The sequence below is a fragment of the Poecilia reticulata genome, chromosome 4 (genome assembly GCF_904066995.2).
Source record: "Poecilia reticulata chromosome 4, P_reticulata-male-v2, whole genome shotgun sequence".
NCBI classification, from domain to species: Eukaryota; Metazoa; Chordata; class Actinopteri; order Cyprinodontiformes; family Poeciliidae; genus Poecilia; species Poecilia reticulata.
The window spans coordinates 17,231,054-17,255,224 of NC_088833.1; the positions used below are offsets into that span (position 1 = coordinate 17,231,054).

The 24,171-nt window shown below is 37.5% G+C and overlaps 1 protein-coding gene across 4 annotated transcripts; it reads left to right on the top strand.

The window, feature by feature from the left end:
* Positions 1 to 480: 480 nt before the first annotated feature.
* zfr2 (zinc finger RNA binding protein 2) lies at positions 481 to 24,073 on the top strand. 4 transcript variants are annotated; one of them, XM_008407930.3, is made up of 19 exons: positions 481 to 764; positions 6,481 to 6,727; positions 6,948 to 7,068; positions 7,176 to 7,409; positions 7,972 to 8,297; positions 8,452 to 8,640; positions 8,790 to 9,030; positions 9,831 to 10,003; positions 11,284 to 11,403; positions 12,380 to 12,525; positions 12,880 to 13,015; positions 13,692 to 13,894; positions 14,680 to 14,848; positions 16,246 to 16,420; positions 20,052 to 20,140; positions 20,509 to 20,604; positions 20,762 to 20,873; positions 21,005 to 21,102; positions 22,517 to 24,073. In XM_008407930.3, exons 1-19 carry the CDS (start codon positions 712 to 714, stop codon positions 22,679 to 22,681), a joined length of 3,093 nt encoding a protein of 1,030 aa, XP_008406152.2. In that variant the 5' UTR covers positions 481 to 711; the 3' UTR covers positions 22,682 to 24,073. The 4 variants fall into 4 exon arrangements, with proteins under 4 accessions (XP_008406152.2, XP_008406153.2, XP_008406154.2 ...); XM_008407931.3 differs by having other exon boundaries at positions 6,951 to 7,068; XM_008407932.3 differs by having other exon boundaries at positions 6,481 to 6,712.
* The last annotated feature ends 98 nt before the right edge of the window (positions 24,074 to 24,171 follow it).

A 24,171-nucleotide genomic window follows, 5' to 3' on the forward strand; every position in this document is an offset into this window, starting at 1 on the left:
CATAATGATTAGCTTTCCTTTGTGTCTTAGTGGATTGACATGACATGTCATATGTCAAATAATAATTATTATGATTATGATATTTGTAATCATAATACATAGCTTCCCTTTGTGTCTTTGTGGATTGACATGAGCCCGCAGCTGTTGTTGTTGTCAAAATAACAACAACAATTTATTATTATTATTATTATTATTATTATTATTATTAAGCATTTTCTATGAAAGGATGCAGAATATAAATGCTAAAAAAAATCAAAAATAATGAATATGCAATTGATTTTTATTTTTAGCTCACTCGTATTCTAAGAATACTACTTGTATGAATAATAATAATAATAATAATAATAATAATAATAATAATAATAATAAACAAAATTAACCGTATTTACTCCGTTCAGATTTCCCAACTGGGGCAAGTGCGCTTCAAAGTACTTCCGTCTTTGCTCAATTACCAGTACAAGAGCACTTAAACGTCGAAAACAATCTTTTAAAGCCACTTGCTAATTGTTTTTCTCTAAATTATCTGTATTTATTTCTCTGTAATGTGCTTACCGTGCATATGTCAGAGCTATATCCATTTTTAGGTCCTATTTGAACGTTGTTCTCGCAGGAGCCGAGCGGGTGGGAAACTATCTTGATGTTGAGTTCCTTCGCTTCGCTGCTGTTTGTCCCAGTCTGTGGTACTGTACTGTACCGGGGAGCTCGGCTAAAATGGCTGCAAGCAACTATTTCGGGTTCACACATGGTGCCAGTCCGCAGTACAGGTATTTCACCCCACATACATTATTGTCATTGTTCGAGTTAAGTCAAGGTTATCTGTTTCTGGAGGATAATCGGAGGAGACAGGGTCGTCAGAGGGCTACTCGACCCTCTGGTTCGGTAACGGTTAGCTAACGTTAGCTAACTGAATTGGCAGGCCAGCGTTTAACCGACTTGCAGCTTGACATTAGATGAACCCCACATTGCGGACATCCTCTGTGGAGAAGGAGCTTTAGGCAGTTCGGCTGTTTTGCTTCATGCTGAAATGTGACACAACACTGACAGACAGGCATAGCAGGCTTTGTGCGGCTCGACAATGGAGTTGGTTGCGGCGGCAGGTAAGATTTTTAGCCGGTGTTTGGGATTATGGAGGCTCACACCGCTCCAGTAATGCCGAGCTCTCTCAGCAGTCAAAGTTTTTGGCATGAACAGAATTAGTTGGATTCTTGTGGGCAGGCTGAAAACCAACTAATTAGTGAGACAGCCGCGAGGTCTGACTTTTGTGAACTTGAGTCATTAATAAATATCCTGTAAATCTGACAGGTATTCTTATAAATTGAATTATAATCATTCTGCGGTCAATGTGCTGCGAAGGTTTCCTGTTCTGGCCTGGATTCCTGCCAACAAATTTTGGCAAATAAGAATAGTTTTATAGCTCTGTCTGTGCATCATTAAAGTTTGCATTACCCCATGATTAACATAACACAAGACGTTTCTTTACATACATTTATGTAAAAGAGTATGTTACACTCCTAACATATACCAGTAAAACAAAACAAAAAAATAATACACCTTTGGTTGCTTTATTTGTCTATACATTTTAATTTACAGGGGATGGAAAAAGTAGCCTAGATCTTTAATGCATAAAACTATTTTAGAATGTGTGTGTGTTTTAAAAAATTTTTTTTATACAGCTTCATTTAAAAGAAAATCCAACCATTGTGAAAAATGCTGTAAATAAGTAAGATTGTATTTTCCTTAACATTTTAAAGTACGGTGAAATGTTATTTGATTTATACCGTTCCATCAATAACAATACATAATCCTGGCCTATTTACATTTAAAATAATTTTTGATTCAACAAAAAAGTTCTGAAAGTATGACAACAAACCCTGTAAAAAGGATTAACAATGTCTTTAAACGTGTATCAGACATTTTCATAAAAACAGGTACTTTGAAAATATGCATGTCCTCAATAATTAGAGGGAAGATCTTTACAGTAATCAAACCTTATAATTGCTGACCAGCTTTTTTGCATGTTTGGACTGGTATTTTGATTATGAAGCTCACCTGGTTAAGCTCCAAGTCTTTAAAGACTCTGGCTGTGCTGCTTTGAAGCAGTAATATTACTTTCAGTCAGAGATAACCTGTTAGTAAAATTAAATATCTTTAAGCCAAAAACCTTTTCATGGGTATGAATCATTTTAGATGCAACTATAAATATCTCACAATTGTAGTATGTGGTCTTGTTGTCTGGACTAGTTCAATGAGTGTGTTCTAGTTCAAGCAATTGGAATATCATTGTGGAACATCCTGAATATATGGTTGCGTTTAACACACATTTTCCTAATTTCCCGTTCTGTTTTCCATTATCATTATGTCCCTGCCACTCTCTGTTAGCTTTAGTATCTTTATTATTAAAATATATCTTAGCAAACTATGGAACATCCTGAATATATGGTTGTGTTTAACACACATTTTCCTAATTTCCCGTTCTGTTTTCCATTATCATTATGTCCCTGCCACTCTCTGTTAGCTTTAGTATCTTTATTATTAAAATATATCTTAGCAAACTATGGAACATCCTGAATATATGGTTGCGTTTAACACACATTTTCCTAATTTCCCGTTCTGTTTTCCATTATCATTATGTCCCTGCCACTCTCTGTTAGCTTTAGTATCTTTATTATTAAAATATATCTTAGCAAACTATTCGGATTCCAAGTGCAGAGCAGTTGAAGTATAAAAATCTACCACATATTGCATCCAGGCAGTCGTCTGCAGTTATGCAATATTGCAAGCCTTTATATGGCAGTGGCTATTGTGATACAGTTTTGCAAAGATTCATACTATGGTAAAGCAAAAAATAAGCCTATAATTTTATCAATATTTATGCTGATGCTTATTTTCAAAATATGAGAATAAACATGTAAGAGTTTATCACAGTTGTTTTGGATGTAAATTCATCACTGCATACAAACTGTAAGCATAAATATTGCTCTAAGAATAAAATTACCCAGAAGGCTTCACAACACTGCACTACAACCGCTAAACACTGCACAATAATAATAATGTTCAATAGAGGTGTGCCGATCGATCGGTCACCGATCATAATCGGCCGATTTTCGTGAAAAAGTGCATGATCGGTGATCGGCGATCATTGGCTCTTGTTGCCGATACCGATCACCTGCATCTCATTTCTCAGCCTGCCTGTGCAGCTGGTCTCCTCTTTCCTTCACACTGCGCAAACGAGCAGCAACAAATCTTAAGCGATGTGGAACTATAACGCACTGAGTGAATGGGGAAGTTTGCGTGTTGCGGCGGAAAACACAACGAAGCTAATACGACATAGAAACAATGCCATACTTGACTGAGTTTGGCTACATCGAGGCTCACTGCAGTAAAAAAGACAAGACATATGGAGGATCAGATAGCAGGTAAAGCAGCGCACAGCTACAAACACTCACCCGGATTAGCATGACAGTCAGAAAGCTAAACAAATAACCCACAAAATAATTTAAGTCTTCGAGCTGCGATGTAAGACGCTGGTTCTGTTCTCGCTGTTGAACCGCTGCTACGCGCTACAGGTAGTAATATTTGACAGACGGAGCGCCGCTTCTGCTCCACCTGGTAGTGACTCTCACACTGAACCTCTGTTTAAAGCTGCAGCATCTAACCTAAAAAAATACATTTTACATACGTATTAAACTTTCGCTGTCCTAACATGAGACATAATCTCTAAAAAAATAATCGATCTCCTCCCTGCTCTGCATAATTACTCCGCTCAGTCAGAAACAGCCACTCAGAACTAGCAGTAATCAGCTAGCTGCCATGATATCAGGAAGTTTTCATTCAGTAACTCTGGATTGTTTATTGTAATGGAACCTGTATTTGCCTTTGAATGTTAAGTTTTATACTTGAATTTTTTTGGCAATGTTGAGAGGTTTTATTTTGGCTCTTTGCATTATTTAGCCTCTTCAGAGCCTTCATATGTTATCAGTCTGTTAAAGATAGTATTACCGATAGCAGTACAATTTGCAGAATGCCTGTTTTGTTTAGTTTTCTTCTTGGAAAAAGTTATTAAAAACAAGTTTTTGTCTAAATTAAGGTGAATTCATGGTTCCTTTTTCCACATAATGTAACTGGTAGTGTTTATGATAAAAAAAAAAAGTATTATTATGTGATCGGGATCACATAATTATGATCCCGATCATAATTATCGGGATCATAATTATGTGATCGGCCCTCATGGGTGATCGGTATCGGTATTGGCAGGAAAAAAACCTGATCGGCACATCTCTAATGTTCAATCATATTTTCAAACTTTAGTTTGTTCTTTATATGTGAACCAACAGTGGAAGAATAACAACTACTATTACAATGATTTGTGTTTTGATTTAGGTAATGTGTTCATAATTTACAGTAGGGCAGTGAAATGAAAATATTTTATGAAGGAATAGAGAATGTCGATGACAGCCGTAAAGGTGCACTGTAGAATTAAATCAGACAATACATGTGGCCTATCAGGCATTTCTTGTAGTAGTCACCCTTCTTTAAGAGTTTTTCCCAGAAGAGCTTGAAACTTATGTAAACTTGTATGTTATTACTTTATGTTTGTACTAAACATATTTGCCCTATTGCAAATGGGTTTAGTTCATCAGTATATTGGTAGTTGAGTAATTGTTATTGTTTTACTTTGTTGTTATCCATAACAATTACCACTTTAGGTAATATGTTTAGTTTATGGAGCTTAAGCAAATAAATTGCATTAGTTATTCATTTTTTATTAAAATTAGTTTTATCAGTTTTTATTGAAACACATGTTGGCTAAGAAATTATGCTGCTAATTTGGAACCATATAATGAAGTTGATCAAAATTGCTTAAAGCAGTAAAAATATTGTGCTTTTTGTGTGTGTCTGTGTGTCCATATTGCCTAGTTCTACTTTAGAGAGATAACCATTTATGATACAATATATGTAATATAATATGTGATATTGCCCATCCCTGTAGACATGGCCACACATTCAACATCGCAGATGTCTTCTCTAAATTTATAATTCCACTTTTAGACAGATATTTGTTTACTTGTCAGGCCTATCGCATTCCTCAAGGGTACATGGGAAGCTTTTTTTAACTGGATATTTTAATCAAGTTAAAATTGATCCTAACAAGGAGATTCTATGTAAGGTTATATTCTTATGCAAAAAGAAAACATTTTCAGAAAATTTAGGAATTCATGAGGTTGAAATAACCATTTACAAATTTAAATGTCCACAGAAAAAGTTGCACTACCGGACCATGTTATGTTTATAAAATGAAAGCACCCTGGTCCAAATCAAATTCCTGCATGAGTCTGGATGCACTGATAAAGTCTGACTTTCAAGATTTACTGAGCTGCCGGAGCCTGAAGGATTTACAGAAAACTGGCCCATATCTGCAAGATGATCTATGGCTTGAGGCTTGTCTTTGTTAAAGAATTACTGAACTGTTTTGGGAAAGAGGCTTGAGTCATCAGATAAAGCCAGAAGGGCCTGCAGGGAAGCTGGACACAAAACAGTTTTTAACATTGAAATGAAAGAAAGCAAAAACGAGATTTATAGATAAGTTATCAGTTTGAATCAGATAAGAACATTATTGATAAACTTTAATATGTTTAATGTGCTGTTGGTCTTTTGACTGACTGAAGAAGACAAGGACATTTTCATTGATGGTATCTCATTGTGAAACAGATAATGATCATGGTAGACAGTTGTATTCACCGGGACACTAAATGCATAACTGGACATTGAAATTTTTGATTTTCTCATTCCAGCCAAAAAAACAAAACAAAAGGGTTCTGATTACCAAGTTTTTTTTAACAACAGATATCAATGTATTATGTCAAATGAGTATTTGTTATTGTGTCTTTTTTGCAAACTTATGATGAAAATTAAAGACAATAGCCTTAGAGCAGTGTTTCCCAACCCTGGTCCTCGAGGCACACTGCCCTGCATGTTTTAGATATTTCTCTGCTTTAATTCAGCTGATTGCAGTTTAGCAAACACTTGTCAATTGAAGTCACCTGTGCTAAAGCAAGGTAACACCTAAAACATGCAGGGCAGTGTGCCTCGAGGACCAGGGTTGGGAAACACTGCCTTAGAGATATCTACAAAGTTGGAATCTGGTCATTGTTTTTCATTTTAGTAGTCAAACTGTCAAAAAGCTAATGGAGGTACTGCTAGTATTTTCAAAGTTAGAAGTTCATAAAATGATCCCTTCAAATATAAGAATGACCTTTGAAGTGGTTGATTAAAAAGGTTTTGGCTTTCTTTGTGATCCATATTGAGCCAGGATCAGAGATTGTGTACCGGTACATGATCTACGGTACACAATATTTAGAAGCAGCATGTCACCTGGTCTTATTTTGTGAAAAAAGCTGAACTTTTAGCCAATTACTAACTATTGTGCTGATGTTAAAGTTGACCCAGTTCTTTGCTTTTTTTTTTTCTTCTTTTGATTAGTACCCAGCCTCCCACGGCTTACTCCCATCCCTCTACAGCCAGCTACAGTGTCCAGCAGGCTCCAGCAGTGGCCCATGCAGTGACTGCCTCCTATTCTCCAGCTCCGGTCCAGGCAGCCAGGCCAGTGGCCTCTTCCCCATACCCTGCCTACCAGAGCCACCAGGCACCTCCAGACTACACCTACAGGCAGCCCGATCCTCCACAGCCCACCACCACCCCACAGACGTACCAGGTATATTCAGACATGGTCAGTTTCCCTTCACTTCTGTTATCATTTTTGCTTCTCTCTTTTGAATTACATGTTACAATTTTCTTTTATTTACTAGCTCTGCTTCTTTTGTTGCACATAATGTAATTTAAAACTTTTTAACACAGTTTGCTGTAACTTTCATCCTGAATGTTTTGTGTTTTATTAAAAATGGATACAAATTGTATGTGTTTTAGTGTTTCTTAAATTTTTTTAACAGCAGCAGGAGAACTACAGCTACGTGCGTCCTGCTGCAGTAACGACTTATGACAACAAGCAGTATTACCAGACGAGTGTAGCGTCAGCTCAGAGGACGCACACAGATAACTATTACCAGACTGGTAAGAAAAATTTTGTTTTATATATTTTAATGTTGAAATTGGGCTTCCTGCATGACACAACCCTTCTTTCACACTGGCTCGTTCTTCATCTTGTTGCTTTGTTTCAGTCTCGGTAGGAGTGAAGAGCGCCTACAGCCCAGCTCCCTCCACTGCATACAGCCAGCCTCCTCTGCCCCAGAGGCAGGTGACCGCCCTCAAACCTCTGGTTCCCTCCAGTGCTGTGTCAACCAGCTACAACATCTACCCAGTGTCGACTAGCGTCCAACAGCCTCCAACACCCATTTCATCATACACACCGGGCTCCTCATTCAGCTCCACCGTTTCCGCTACCTCCTACTCAGGTGAGAGAAAACAGATATAACTTTTTTTTTGTCAATTTTTGCACTGAAGATTCAGATTTTTTCTTATTTACCAAAAGCCAATATTTATTTAATAATGCATTGTAATGAGCTAACTATTGCAACGTTACAATCTGTTCAATGATTTTATAGTGCAATCAAAAAAGGATAAAAAGAGCTACATCTATTCTTGAAATACAGTCAGTTCAAAAGGAAGATTGAATTCATCAGAAATTTAATGCAGCTGCAGGGAAAACTGATGCTGAATCTACACTCACTGCCCAATAGTTGAACATATCCTCCTTATAAATAAGAAGAATATCCTTCTAGTTGATATTCTTCAAAGCCCACTCAAACACAAACTTGTCAGAAGTTAAAAGAGGAAGCTAATTTTCCGACTACATGTTTGTTGTAGATATCTTAAAGCTGTCTGCTGCTGTGAAATTAAAGGACATCTTGTTTTGTTTTCCTTTTCGTAACAGCTAATTGTTCATGATGACCCTCATTCTGCTTGCTTTCATTTCTTTGTAAGTGCTCAGTGTCTTCTTTATCCTCTCCCCCTTAGGCATCAGCTACTCCAGTTACGATTCCATTGGCTACACCTCTGCATCCACCCCCTCCTATTACCAGCCAGCTCAGCAAACTCTGTCCCAACCCCAGCCTCCACCGCAGCAGCCGCAACAACCCCAGCCTACTATCCAGCCACCACCAAAACAGCTGACAAGTTCCTCTTGGAGTACCTCAGGGAGCAACATGGTGACGACTCCGACCGTCAACTCCTACAAAAAGCCGTCCTTCCACCAGAACAAGCTGCAGCGGCCCAAGGGGCCCCCTAAGCAGTCTCAGCTTCATTACTGTGACATTTGCAAGATCAGTTGTGCAGGCCCTCAGGTAGGCAGAGATGAAATATGTAAAAGTCTGTTTTGTAGTGAAATGTTTGAGATTTTAGCTGTTTTATAGCGCTGCAGATTGCTGCTGATCAAAGCTAGGATACAAATATGATGGCTTTTTATCTGATTGAAGTGATGCTCCCCCCCATGTTTAGACGTACCGGGAACACAACGAGGGTCAGAAACATAAAAAAAAGGAAGCAGCCCTGAAGGCAGGGGGGCAGAGTGGGACCACCAACGGACCCAGAGGGGTCCAGACCCAGTTACGTTGTGAACTGTGCGATGTATCGTGCACTGGGGTAGACGCTTATGCCGCTCATATCCGGGGAGCCAAACACCAGAAGGTTAGTTATGTCTATCTGCAACCTCCTAATAAGTTATATCTCTGAGGGTCCTGGAAGCTGCCATGTGTCCTCTTGTGATTTGTGTCATTTTAGGTCTTTCAAATTGACATTTTCAAATATTCCTCTGTTTCTTTGTCATTCATGCAAAGGTGGTAAAACTTCACACCAAGCTTGGCAAACCTATCCCCTCTACTGAACCGGTTTTGGTGAATTCTGCCCCAGTTACGACAAACACCACAAGTGGGAAACCTGCAGCATCCACCTCAGTGTCTGCCTCGGTTTCGACCGTTTCAACCCCGGTTGTAACACCCAAACAGCTGGCTGTGACCACCACGGCCAAAACAGCCCCACCAATCAAGAAACCAGCTCCCACCAAAATAACTCTCACTTGTAAGTTTGATTTAAATCAATGATAAAATGAAACTGTTTATCTCAACATTACACACTGTTTCATAGTTCTGCTTTTCTGTACATCATTTTCATAGTTTTTAAAAAATTGTTTACTGTAGTGTTGCAGACACACGAGATTTTGTAAATAATGAGCCCACCCACTTTATTATTAATATAATATGTATTAGGGCTGTAGTGATACAATAATCTCACGATATGATACGATACACAATGTTCTGCTCACGATGCAATATATATTGCGATATTCAGCAAACAATACAATTTAATACACTTTTGTGGTTTTCTGAAAGATTTTAGAGGGACAGAGTGATTTTGGTGACATTTTGTGACTGTTATAGAGTTGGATTGAATTAATTTAACTGAAAACTGATTAAAAGCACCAACTACGCAATACCTGGCTGTGGTTGGACATGGACACAGACTTAAAGTCGACAGCTGGACAAAATGAATTAAAGAAGTTGTGAGAAAACATGTTTCTTTTAATTAAAACAGTACAAACTGTAGCTTACATGCATTTGTAAAGTAAATAATACCTTTTTAACCTTGACACTTAACATTTGAAGGAATCACTGATGACCTAATCACTCTCCCGGCAAACCAAGCAGTGAGTGAGCAAGGTGACAGTTGGATGTTACGATACTTGCGGATGAATATCGATTTTTTTTTCTAGGAAAGAAATACCGATGTATATCGCAAAATTGATATTATTACACAGCCCTAATATGTAGTGATACAGTGTCTGTCAGGGAGCTCTTTAAAACATTGGGTTCTCTTCACAGCAAACAAGCCGGCCAGCTCTCCTGCAGCAGCACCTGTGATGACTGTGGTGACTAAGGAGGAACCAGTTCAGCTGTCAGTCCAGAAGATGGAGCCACAGACTGAAGATGAGCGATCTGACCAGGCTGGAGGCCAGGGAGACATCCAGCCTGTGGGGCATGACTATGTGGAGGAGGTAAGAGGAAAATATTAATGATCACATCCCCGTAAGAGCACTATGCTATGTTTGACTCCTGGTGGCTTTTACAACAATTGCTGATGTCTCATTGTGAAATTAGACACTATTTATTGAAATAATAATAAAGTAAAGCTGCACTCTCCACATTATTGGAGACCCTTGTAAATATGTGTTCAGAAAATTTTTAATAGTTTGAACAATTGGTGCTAACAGTGAAATGTTGAGATTTTTTTTTTACTTCCTGTACCATCAGTGTGTGTTTGGTTTGTACCATCAGTGTGTGTTTGGTGGCTGTATAGAAAACCAGTCCATTCTTGTTTGTCCCAGTTAAAACTTTTTAATTATTGTTCTGTCTGTGGATCTGGACAATATCATATGAGCTGTCATTTCCCAGTTGATTAAGATTAGTGCATATCTTCCTTAGATTGATTTGCTTCATTTCATTGTATCATTAAGTTATTGCAATAGAATCTAAAATTATTTTAAGGCTTTATATACATCTTTACAAAAATGATGTACATTGTAACAAACAATTTATATTGAAGCAGTTTTGCATCCATTGAGCAAGTAAATCTGTACTACAAAACTTAATATTGTAGAGAAATATAAACAATAGATGAGGCTTGTCATTACATTTTGAAATTATATGTGAACAAAATGGAGAGGAGTTTAGAGGGTTTTGCTTGAGTTTCAGTGTTAGTGAACATAGCAGATATTTACTCAAAGTAATCAAAGTTGCAGAATGTTTGCAGAATCAGTCATATGTGTATTTTTAGACCCTTGTGGGTATCGACTTCATCACAAGTGGAAAAAACAACCCTTTGACGGTTGCTAGAAATGTAACAACATATGTACCTTCACGTAAAGTAGAACATTTTATTATGAATGTCTTTTCCTGTTTTGACCTTCGCTTTATGGCCAGGCATATTGGCTGAAAAGGATAAGAAGGAATGTGTTGCAATGCTGTGACAGAGCTACACATGAACAATGTCTTCTTTAAAGAAAAAAGACCAACATTCTTTCAGAATGATGTAAGGGACTGATGAGATCTCAACTATGATAAATACTTTGGGGTTGTTGTTATTCTACAAAGTGCTTTGTTTTCAAACTAAAATTTGGTGTAGTTTATTATGTGCTGCTGTTCTTTTTTTTTTTTTTTTCTTTTAAAGCATTAACACTTTCAGGACAAATAGTTTTTGAAATATGCTTTAAAATGTACAGCTATAGAATTAAAATATGATTTATTTATGTTGTTCACTGGAGTCTTGTGCTTTCAGGTACGCAACGAGGATGGAAAGGTGATTCGATTTCACTGTAAACTCTGTGAGTGCAGCTTCAATGACCCCAATGCTAAAGACATGCACCTAAAGGGACGGAGGCACAGACTGCAATACAAAGTAAGCTGCTTCCTGTTTGATTGACCCTTTCAGATACTACGGTGCTGTAACTGAAAGTATATATTTTTTGGTGAAAAACAGTGTACAGAACGTTTAACTGAGTTGAAAGAAATACATTTAAGAAATACTTTTAACTTATGTTACACAAGTTTTTTCAAAGAGTTGTAATTATTGGTGGCTGCCCACAAAATGCCTGGATGTTTGCATGATTTGGTTTAGTCTTGTGTTTCCTGTGATCAAGTCATAATTTAAATCTCCTGAGCTGCTTGTGTTTCTACTTCCTCTGAAGTTGCCCACTTTACTTTCAGAAAGCATCATGATGCTTTGACCCATTTTATTGTAAATCTTAGTTTGAACTGTGGTTCTTGGTTCAAGGTGGTTTCTGCAGGTTGTTTCTTTGTGGGATGTTTAAGTAGAATCAGTTTTTCAGGTTGACAGTATTTGGTCTGCTGATAACTGAACATCTATTTTAAAAGCTTCCTGTTTCACATTCACTCTGCTACATTATTAAATAAGGTACAACTTAGAAGTGAGGCACAATTTTCAATAGAGTTTAAAGATTTATTGAGATGAACATTCAAAAATATGTAACTATGTTAGGTTTTTGTACTCAAATGTCAAAATAAACTGAAGGGAAAATAAAGAAAAATGAGCCTAGAATTGTAAATGGACCTTAAATTTTTAATGTGAGAAACAATGATAATCATCCTGAAACGTCTCCAACACCACTTAAATAAAGCAGAGGAAATAAGAAGCTGTTGCTCCAACCTTCTTCTGCACTCTTCAAATGAAAGAAAGCAACTTAACTCTCATGTCAGATTAAAGAAGAAATGAGGAAGAAGTCTTAGGGGCAATGTAGCATAAACATTATCAACCTAATATAACAATTGTGCTCTGTAAATTTAAATATGAGTCCTGGCAATAGAAAAACCTGCATCTGTCTTCATTTGCTCTGCCAACTTCTACTTTTCTGCAGAAAAAAGTGAACCCAGAGCTTCCTGTGGAGATCAAGCCGAGCAATCGGGCCAGAAAGCTTCAAGAGAGCAAGATGAAGAAGCAGAAGCAGAAGGCTGTGCTGAAGAGACAGAGAGAGGATGAGCAGCGCTGGCACATGGAGATGAGGTCCGGCTTGACTCTTTGTCACAGGCCTAAACTTCTTCCCATTTTGACGTCAGTTTTGAAAGATGTTATTGTTGCTACAGAAGTGACTAAAAAAGCCAGAATGAGTAACTTGCATCCACGTTGGTAACGGCAGTAAAAGGGAAGTGGGTGAAGTTGAGCACTTGACAGTAAGACTCACATGAATAGACTGCGTGTGATGCCTCTCACTCACATGGTTTTCCTTGTTTATCAAACTTTTTTTTTACTAGTTTTCTAGAGAGTAGTTCAGAAGAAAATATTTTACAACACAGAATATTTTTTAAAGTTGATTTTATTTACATTAGTGAGTGGGTAAATTGTACCTCTTTCATGCAGACGGTATGAGGAGGACATGTACTGGAGAAGGATGGAGGAGGAGCAGATGTACTGGGGGGAGCAGAGGCGCAGGATGCCTCCTCCACCTCCTCCGCCTCTCATGAGTCGCCCTGGCATGCCAGTGCCCCCTCTACTGGTGAGAGTCTTGTTCTTCATTTGGTGTGTATGGTGGACTGCTGTAAAGAAAAATGTAACACTTACCTCATGTTTAATAAGATTACACTTTAATAATTTATTTTATCACTCTTCATAGTTGAAGAGTTGTCATCATTGAAGCAAGAGATTAAAGATTTTAATGATCTACTTCGACCTTCTGACCCTGACGATAATGCTGCCTTATCAGTTTTAGACCTGTCCACCATCAGTGCCTCCACCGTATCTTGAACTGTGTGGAGACACTGCTCTTAAATTGTTCTACTCTTATCCTGTGGACTTTTTCTGTCGGTCTTGGACAGTATTATTCTGCAGCAATCCAATATGGTGTCCCTCAGGGTTCTATGATGAGCCCTGTTTGTGTGTTTCATCTTTTTTTATTTTTTTATTTAGTCTTTGATAAGCAGGATATTACTTTTTATTCTCTTGTGGATGAAATTAAAATCTTCCTTATTCTATAAATAAAAAACTGCCTCTCTAGATTGTCCTAAAGACAAAAAAAAAAAAAATCATTAATTGAAATAAATCCTGAGCCTAAATGAAAACAAAACTGAGAATATTACCATGAATAAAACATATTTTGGGACATCAAGGAGTTGTTTGTTAACAGGCGATTTAAAGAATATTGGCATTGACCATGAGTGTGTCTCTGCTTTAAGAATTGTGTCCGGCGCCCTGATTCTGCTGATGATCGTCACATCATGGCCAAGCATTCGACTATTTACCCGGTGGAAGAGGAGCTTCAAGCTGTTCAGAGGATCGTCTCTCATTCTGAACGAGCTCTGAAACTGGTGTCAGACTCTCTGCTCGACAAGGAAGAACCAGCCATCCCCTCTACTGCTGCTGAGGGAGAGGCTACAAGGCAAGTGGAGAGCCCTCTTTTTATCGCAGTGCTTTGAGTAAAATGACAATGTCTAAAGTGACATTAGGTTTTCTAACATAAGCGTTCTCATGCTTAGATATCACAACCCTGGAATGTGCTGCATCGGACATCAAAATGTTAAAATTAAACCTAGAAAATATGAAAAATAATCAATAAAGCCTAAAATTGTTTGAATGAATCAAACAACTTTGATTTTATATTTTAACCTTTTTGACAAATAGATTTATATTGTTTGTGACAATTTATCATTATCATTTCAGAGAAAAATACAGAAAACTCATAAAAGCTTTTTATTTTTCAAAAGCAGGAAAAGTTTTGATTGATTCGTCATTTGCTTTAAGTCCTATTTACTTTTAGAGGCAACATGTTTTACATCAAGACGTTACAAGATGTTGGTCTACTTGTAGTAGAGCAAAGGTAACATTACTCTTTGTGGCTGGCTGTTGCTTATTGTGCATCATTAGTAGCAATGAACTCAAAGTGGGGAGGTCACGGTATCTAGATACACTTTCTGTGGTGTATTGGTCTGCACAGTTTCAGCAATACCTGTGGTTAAAGAAGATAGCCCAAGTCATGATTGCTCTAATTGAAGAGTTCACATCCCCATTCATCAAATAAAGTCAGTACATCATATTTAAAAGTCCAACAAGCAGACAATATTTCATTTGCTTCTTTAATTTTAGTGCCCTGTTTTGAGTCTGTGGACATTTGGAAATATGTTTCAAGTTGAGCCTTGAACCTTTATGTGCCGTTTTTCTTGTCAGTGCTGAGAACCCGGCCCGGATGCTAAAAGGTGTGATGAGAGTGGGGATCCTAGCCAAAGGCCTGCTGCTTCGTGGGGACAGGAATGTGGAGCTCATACTACTAACAGCTAAGAAACCCACCGTCTCATTACTGAAGAGCATCGCCAAGCAGCTGCCAAAGGAACTATTGGTGAGTGCTCAGTTAAGCATTTGAAAGATGGGTTTTATACTCCAAATATGTATTTTCTGGGCTTTTTGGGTGAGTTACTTCCTCTTTTATATGATCTTGAGAGATGGAAAAAAAGAACAATAAGGATATTATTCAAAGGAAGTTTTAAAGTTGTGTCATTAGTTCATTACTTAAAGAGGAAGCAACATTATTTCTTGTCATCTACAGACTTTGCTGAAAGAGAGGTAGTTGTGAAACAGGTAAAATGAGAACCAGAGGCTTCCTCTCCTGATGTTTGTGCTGTGGGAGAGGAAAAGCATCTTTAAAATTTGACTTCACAAATATCATTGCTGTATGTATTACCTTAGGAAAAGTATTGAACTAGATTTTTCAAGTTGGCTCAGACATAAATAACAGTTTATCCTCAAAAAAGGTGCACGCTTTTGAAATATTACCTAAAAGTTCAGTCAGTCAAAACTTTACCTCAACACAGTGGACAGTAGCATTTACAATGCTTCATTTTTCCTTATTTCATGTTTTCCATATTTTATTTATAGCTGCAACGGCATAATTTAGAGCAAAGCACATTTATTTTATAATGGCCTAGTCAAAGTTCAGACCAAAATCCAACTGAGAAGTTGTCAAAACCTGAAAATTGGTCACAGAGGATCTCCTTCCAATCTGGTGTTTTTCAAAGAAAAACGGCCATGAATTTTAATCTGTTGATGTGCAAAGCTGCTAAAGACTCTAGAGAAGATTGGCTTTTGTTGGTGAATTGTAATGACAAAACATAAAAACATTCAAGAAAACTCTTGGTTTGCTCCTGGCTTTAATTCCATTTCCACATTTTAATCCTGCTAGAATAGTGTTGTACCGCAAAACCTTAAAGTGACACTGGGCCTGTTTTCAGTTCGTTGCTTTTAGTCTAGACTCTCTTCATGTGACATCATCTGGGGACTCGAGCTCTGGGAGAAATGCTTCCACAACTGTTTTGTTATATTTAACCCAAATGTGTTTTTTTGTGTAAGGCTACGAGACAACTTTATACATTATCATGTGATGCTAACTATTTTCCCTCCTGCTCTGGCAGTATGAATGTTTTATTAAAGGAGCTTTCCACTGATCTTTAGATTTACTGCCTGGTTATGACACCTGAATCCTACAGAGTGAGATGAGACTTGTTGCATTATCCTCCCAGTTTATTTTTCAAAATTTTGCATCTTTAAATACATTTTTCATGACCCATCAGAGAAATCACTCATAGTGACCCTTATATGAGGAGACTCAATCCCAATGGCCTTTAACAGAGGCTACAAACACAGCAGTATTACCTCATAACTTAACCAAACAAGGCTATTTTTACCCCTACACCCTTCCTCCTCTGTAGTGAGTAATCCAAGTGTCCTTTTAACCGGCAGACATTTTCTGAAGATCAGTATGAGGTGCAGGCTCATCCCGACGAGGCGAACATCGTGATATGTTCAAGCCAGGAGCCCAAAATGCAGGTGACCATTTCTCTCACCTCGCCGCTGATGAGGGAGGACACTGCTGCTGAGAAGGACAAGCAGGCAGAAGGAAAAGCGGCCGAGAAAGGTTAGAGAAGCCAAAGCTTTCAGTACCAAGCAACCAAATGTGTAGTACACATCTGTAATACACCTAATATACCCATATTTTCCCTCTTACTCCACCGTCTAGGGATCTAAATGTAATCCACAGAATTAAGTAATGTTGGGATTTTTACAAAGCCCAAATTTAAGATTTCTTTTAACCTTCAACAATTTAATCACCTTTTTATTTGTCCCACTTTTTTTTATCTGCCCTTTTTTTTTTTTTTTTTTTTTTTTATACAGTTACACTAGTAGACCATTTATTTTCTAATGGGAATCAAAAGCCGGGCTCTCCGACCTTTCTGTGCCAACAGGGTGTGTCTTTATTTCATGAATGCATACTCATGCAGGATTTCCAGAACCTCATCTTAGATGACAGTCATTGTTCTGATAATGCCCAGGGATGAACATCTTTCCAGTAGACTTTCTGTTTATAAACACCACCATTCATATGTAGAAGGTTTACATTGAAGTAAATGGTAAGTCTGTCATTCCTGCATCATCTTGAGGCATTATCTATGTTGAGGTACTGGAGTGTTCTTTTCCTGCATCACAATGATCTGATTTTAATAACTGAAAGTGACTCTGTTCTGACAGTTTCCCCTTAGGCTTACATATTTTTGTATAGGCAGATGGGAGGACACCAAAACAAACACTGAAAAGACTTGTGTTCATGTTTGTCTGCTTTCCTACCACAACTGCTTGTTAGCGATATGTACATATTTCAAAATACTCCTCTACAACCTAAAGTATGTCATACGATTGACGTTAAACAATTTGAAATGGAAAGAGCAGCAAATATTTCTCTCCTGCTGCTTGAATGACAATAAATTGTTGAATAATGATGATGTTTCGGACATTTATTTGTAACTTCTGTTTTGATACATGGACATATAACGAGAGCAAGCGAACCCTGTCACTGCTTCATATACAGTGGAGCCCCGATATTCATGGAGATGAAAGACCACAAATGGCTAAAATCTACGAATACGTAAGAGCCCCTCTATAACTGCCTATTTTCATAGTTCAAACACTAACTATGAAAATAGTTTAGTGTAAATTTGCAAATACTGAAGTGCAAATAGACAGTGGTCCACTGTACTCATATAAAGGATTGTAGGAGATTTTACAGTTATAAAAAAAAGTCAATTTAATTTTACCTCGGTCACAGTTTTTTTTTTTTTAAATCATAACAAATGTGCTAATTACACAATATAATTTTGTGTTGTGTTCTTTATATATTGAGAGTCTGAAAAAAACTGATTAGCTATTTAATCAGCTGCATAGTTGATTGGTTGCGCTGGCCTGCAGTCTGCTGCTTGACATACCTGCCTCCAGCCTCTTGGAAATCCAGCTTTAATTGGGTAAAAAAAGTATCAGCTTAACACCAGTTGTAAGTGGCTCTCTTTCAGTTTCCACTCCATGACTTTCAAAATGGAAAACTCTGCCTTGTAAACAAACAAAAACAATATGTTAGAAACCAATAAAGAGCTGATGAAGTAAGGAATGTGTGGGCAGAGAGACACTCTGCTCTTGCAGCCAGAGGAAGTTCTGCTCTCTCTGGAATTTGATCCCACCTCCTGTTAGAGGAACTTAAATAAACCATAACATTATGCTTGTTCCCATTAACAGTGAAGAGAAAAAGACCAGAATCATTGTGCTGCAACCACTGCTTTTCCTGCTCTAGTAACTGCAATTATTTCAGTATATTGTGTTTTTTTTTTTTAATTATTATTATTATTAAAATCATTTTTGAAAATATGGTGCAGGTGTTTTCAGCCAGTCTTGTATTTTATTTGGGTTAGTGCTTTCATTCTGTATCAGCAGACTCTAGCAGGCCAAAGTCATGTGAAGATGACACTGATGCACATACCACTAAGAATAAATGTTGATAAATCAAGTTGACCCATTTTTAGGGCTTTTTAAAAAAAAAAAAAATTTTTTTTATAAAGAATAATAAAAACTTCAACTGTCATCAGAGCGTCTGTAGCGCTCCTAAATTAAACCTTTGAAAATTGTAATGAATGTGGATTTTTGATTCTAAGTGGTATGATAGTGTAGGCTTCAAAACAGATTTTTATTTTTTTGTTTGTTTTTCCATGTAAGACTATTAAACTACAGTCTCATTAACTTGGAAATGTGGAAACCCCATGGCTGACTAGTGTAGACATCACTAACCACATTTACTTTTACAAACAAAAGCTTCACATTTAGATGACCAGCTGCATTGACGGTCTACACGGTTGAACCATGTTTTTCTCTTAACAGGTTCTGGATTATTTCTTGCTAATTTTGTCATCACACCTGTTATAGTTTTCATCAGTCTTATTTTTATCTGGTTGCTTGTGATTTGTTAGAATACGTTTGCAGGCAGACTCTACATGTTTGAGTTTTGTTCACACTTGTTGTTTCAAAGTAGATTTTTGTTCTTCTGTAGTTTGTGGGCTTGTTGGGAAGAGAAACAAAAACAAGAAGTCTACCACGCTCAGAATGGAAAAAATTACATACATGAGAATAAACTCTGTTTCAACAGCTTGGAGACATTTTACATAAATTATCATGTTTTCTATTTGAGGAGCAAGTAGATGTGAGTTTAAATTTGGGAGAATAACGACTCAATTTTTATTTTCCTGTGTAAAAACTGCAAAAATATAATATTTTGATCTCAGGCTAAAAGAGAAAGGAGAAGGAAATGTACTGATCGACCACAAAGCAAACTCCTGTCACTGTTTTTGTTCCTTCCAGCCTTTAAAACAAAACTCTGGGGCTTTTCTGGAGTCCAGGAAAGCATCTGATCATTTGAATCGTTTAGGTGGGGAAAATACAGAGCAGGACCAGTAACCTTTTGGTCGTTATAGTTTTACTCATGTAGTTGCACACATTGCTGTGATAAAGGGAAAGGTGGCTGAGTGCTATGTCAAGACCACAGCTTTTCTTTTTTTTTTGCCGAACTTTGTCTTCACTTTTAAATAATCCTGGTTGCATTTGTTTTAAAGGTTGTGGCTGATCAGTGCTCATGTTGGAAAATAGGAACTGTCTTTAATGTCTAATTTTTTTTCCTCTTTTTGTTTGTCAGAGCAGACAGTTTTATTTACCACTATTGAATGTCACAAATAATACAATTAATAACACTGTTTGCTTTGGTTTTCAAGCTGTTGGACATCAACCAAAACTTTTGAATGAAATGTATTTCATTTCATAAGTCGTGTATGTTTTTGACAAACCAAACCAAACTGTACTTGTGTAAAAGGTGGAGACAGGATTCAAACATGGCCTCTTTTCTCTGAATGTGAGATTTCTTGTTTCTGTTGTCATTCCTGAAAACTCATTTGTATTTTTTTCTTACTTCTTGTCTTATTTAGAAACTGTCTTCCAGACTGATTTTGTTTCTAATTTTATTGATGCCTGTTTTGTATCCTCTTGAATACTGACTAAAACAGATTATCTGACTGCTGAATCTAAGGTTTTTTTTTAATTATTATTATCATACTTGCATGAACTATGAGATATATTCATATTCTCGATCAAACACAGTAAGAACTTGAGCTATATACTTCTGTCATCATGTGAAGTCTGCAAGATGTCAAGTAAAACTGCTTGCTTTTTATTTTCAACAGATCTGTCAGAGAAAGATCCTCCGGATGTTTTAAACAGGAAGAAATGTTTGGACAACCTGGCTTCCCTCCGACATGCCAAATGGTTTCAGGTAAAGTTTAGGGGGAAAATCCTTTTGTTAATGTTACAAATATGCTCTTTTATTCTTAGGTGTACTGTAAGAAATGTTTCTATTGTACAGATAAGTGTTAAAGTGCAATAGTTATATGGAAGCTGAAGGATATATAGAAACGGTAAAATATAGGATACAATTGTTTTCTATGTAAGATCGAATGCAGTATGTTTTATTGTCAAGACAATGTATGCAAATGGCTGATTCTTATGTTGAAAACTTTGTTCAAAGTAAATCAAATTTATGTAATATTTTGTGTGCTTACATTGTATTGTTGACACAACAGAAGTCCATATTCTCAGAAATAAATGCTCCCTTTTGACGAGGCTTTCTCCTTTTCTTTAAAGGCTCGTGCAAATGGATTGCAGTCCTGTGTGATTGTCATTCGGGTGCTGAGAGATTTATGTCAGCGTGTTCCCACCTGGGGGAAGCTGCCCAGCTGGGTAAGTGCTGCTCAGTGCTCTGGGAGTTATAAAATAAAATGAATATCATCATTGCAGGAATAATAGGTTTCAACCAAACATGAAAAGGTTCAGATTTAGTGGTTTTAGAAGGACTGCGCAAACATAAACTAGAGTTTGTTCACCTTTCTCCTGTCAGGCCATGGAGCTGCTGGTGGAGAAGGTGATCAGCAGCGCTTCAGGCCCGCTCAGCCCCGGGGAGGCCATGCGCCGGGTCCTGGAGTGCATCTCCACAGGCATCCTGCTTCCAGGTCACAAATTGGCACAACCAGAATGAAAAACTTTATTATGGGAACTGTTTTTGCTCCACAGTGACGCAGCAAACGCAACTGAACTTGGCTGCGAAGTGGTTCTGTTGTTACCGTTCTCTCTCGTCATACAGACGGCCCCGGCCTGATGGACCCCTGTGAGAAGGAGCCAACAGATGTGTTGGAGAGCATGAAGCTTCAAGCCCGGGAGGATATAACTGCCAGCACACAGGTACTTACCTGCATAACTGCGAAAGCAATTATGTCAGGTCAACTTTTTATGCTGTTTATCATGTTAAAAACAACAAATTTCAGTTAGTTAAATGGGATTTTATGTGACAGAATGACACAAAGTAAGTAATTAATAATTGTGAAATGGAAGGAAACAATGTATTATTTTTTTTAACGAACAAAATTTAAAAAGTATGGTGTATGTTTTGTATTCAGCCTTTGTTTGAGTTAATTCTTTGCAACACAAATGCTTTTGGATATTAACAGCTTTTCACATCTGCAGGTTGATTTTTTATTTTTTTTTCTCGTCTCCATCTACTTGACAAAACAGTTTTTAGCACAGATTTCTTTAGTGGATTTAGGTCTGGATTGGGATTAATTCTAATCCAACAATATAGATAACATTATTTAGATATTGATCTAATGAAAGTCCTGCGCTCTGGTCTTAAGTCATTTGCAAACTTGACAGTTGTTGTTTTTTTTTTTTCCATCAACTCTGACCAGCTTTCCTCTCCTCTCTGAAGAAAAGCCACCTCATGACAGTGTTAATGCCACGTGTTACCATGAGGGTGCTATGTTCAGTTAGATGCGAGACGTTCAGTGTTAGTTTTCCATTGCACAGAAAAAAAGTTGAATTTGGTCTCATGTGACTAAAGCTCCTTGTTCCACTGGTTTCCTGTCTCCTACGTGGATCATGGCAAACAGCAAACCAGACAGGAGAGGCTTCTTGCCACTCTTCTACAATAAAGATTTGTAGAGTACATCACTAATAGTTGTTCTGTCGACAGATTCTCCAGCCTAAACTGTGGATCTCTGCAGCTCTTCTAGAGTTTCCAATATAGCTCTTGGCTGGTTCTTTGATTATTATCTTCCTGCCCTGGCTGTCAGTTTAAGCGAGCGGCAGGGCTGGATGTGTTATATAAAGCATGGTGTCTACAAAACACACATTAATTAAATTAAGAACAATCTAAAATCTTTCTATTTTTAGATTGTGCCACTGTAAGCCCGTTCTGCAGGTTGATGGCCGAACGTTAGTTTCATTTTCAGAACAACACGGTGTGAGATGTTTACAGGTTAGGATGTTAAACTACTTTAAACTGTCTGCTGTGTTCCTTCATCTACACGGGTTTACCCCTTTATCTAATGTTGTGCTAATTTGTTGACTTCTAAAGGTGGCTGGTTGAATTTTATTTAGGGGTATCAAGTGGAGGGGACTAAACACAAATGCACATCACATATTTCAGGGTTTTATTTGTGCATAAATGTTGAACATCATGTTGAACACTCAAAAGACTATTGAAGTTTTTGGTTCTAATGCGGAAAATGTTGAAAGTCGCAGTAATTGAACTGAATGCTACAAAGTGTTAGATGCAGCCCGCAAATCTCTGACCTTTCCTGTTTTTTCTTGGTCCCAGCATGCTCTGCGGCTTCTTGCTTTCCGTCAGATTCACAAGGTTTTGGGCATGGAGTCGCTTCCAGCGTCTAAGGCCAACGCACGCAACCGCAAACGCCGACGGGACGTCAGCGACACGGGGGAAGGAGAGGGAGAGGGCAAAAAAGACAAGAAGGAAGAAGCTTGACCTCTGCCCCCACAGCAGAGGTGTTTGCTAGTTTAGAGACTGGTAGAATGTCACTTTTTTTTTTTTTTTAATCTCAAAAAAAACTTTAACCCACAGATGTACACGTATAAATATAACCTATGACTCTACATGTTACATGTCTACCGTTAAATCAAGAGGAATTATGTATTTGGAGAAGGTTTTGGACTGATGGTTGAAGACCAGATTTAATGCAGATTATTTTGAAACTGCAGTTATTTCATTTTATTTAAAAATAATAATAATCATGTTAAAGATGCATCATTCCAATTCGGTTTTGTGTCACACTATTAAACCGAACCCTCTGTTGGTTTTTTTGTTTTGTTTTTTTATCTTAAGCAATCACCACTTTTATTTCCTGCCTCCTTAAAGTCTCGAGTACACTAAGACACCTTCACCTCAAGTTTTATTTTTAGTGCTTACCTCTGCTGTTCTTCAGGCCAGCTCACTCTCACTCCTGATCTCACTGAATTAACTGTGCTGCTTAAAAAAATACTTCATTATGAAATATAGGAAGCTTTGCATTGTTGGAGGAGTAAGAGCCACATACAATACTGTGATGTTTTACGGTGCCTACAGATATAAAAATAGCGAGGGAAAAAAAAAAGGTTGTATAAATATTCAGGTTACTTTTGCACCAGTTAAAGCTGCTCCTCCGGTTGTATAAACATCTTAGGAGACTTTGGGGTTGAGCTCAACCCCCCCTTTATGAAACCTACAAAACAAGTCAAAGCTAATCTAAGTTATGAAACCTACATAGACAGGAACTAACCTCTGAGGTTTTGTCTTTAGGGGCTCACTTGAAAATATGTTTGTCTCTGCAGATGGAGGAGGTCTTTCCTTGCACAGTTTTATTCAGAGGAAACGAAGCACTTAAGAGATGACGATGTATGCAGCCATAGTTCTATCTTTTTAAATATTATGCCTAGAAATCCTGTTTTTCTTCCAAAGAAGGTTTAGGGGAGGGGAGGATCTTTAGTCAGACAAATACGACTGAAAATCTGCTGTACGGATCAAAAGGTTACAGTCCCTTGACTTTCTTCCTTGTGCCTGCGTCATGTGTATTACAAAAGACTGAGTAAGGGGAACATTTATAAGTTGTTTTGCGTGGTTAATGTTGTCTCAGTTAATAGTAGAGGAAGGGACGGTTGTTCAACATAAAATCCGATATGAGAGAGTTACTTGACTTGACATGTTTTAGTTTGGTGTTTATTTACAAAGAGCCTCATATGAGTCCCGCTTATTTTATTTACAAAGGACGTCGCGGTTTGTTTTTGTATCGTTTAAACGGGAAGTGTGAACGTCGCTGTCCTATTATTTGAATGTATTTGTAGTGATGCGTAAAATTAAGAGGTAATAAAACTCTCTTCAGACGGTCTGTCTCCTGTTTTTATTATTTCTGGACAGGGAAGATTAAATAAAGAAGGAAAACAGTAGTGTCAAAAGCAGGCGTAGAAGTTGCAGAGTGCGTC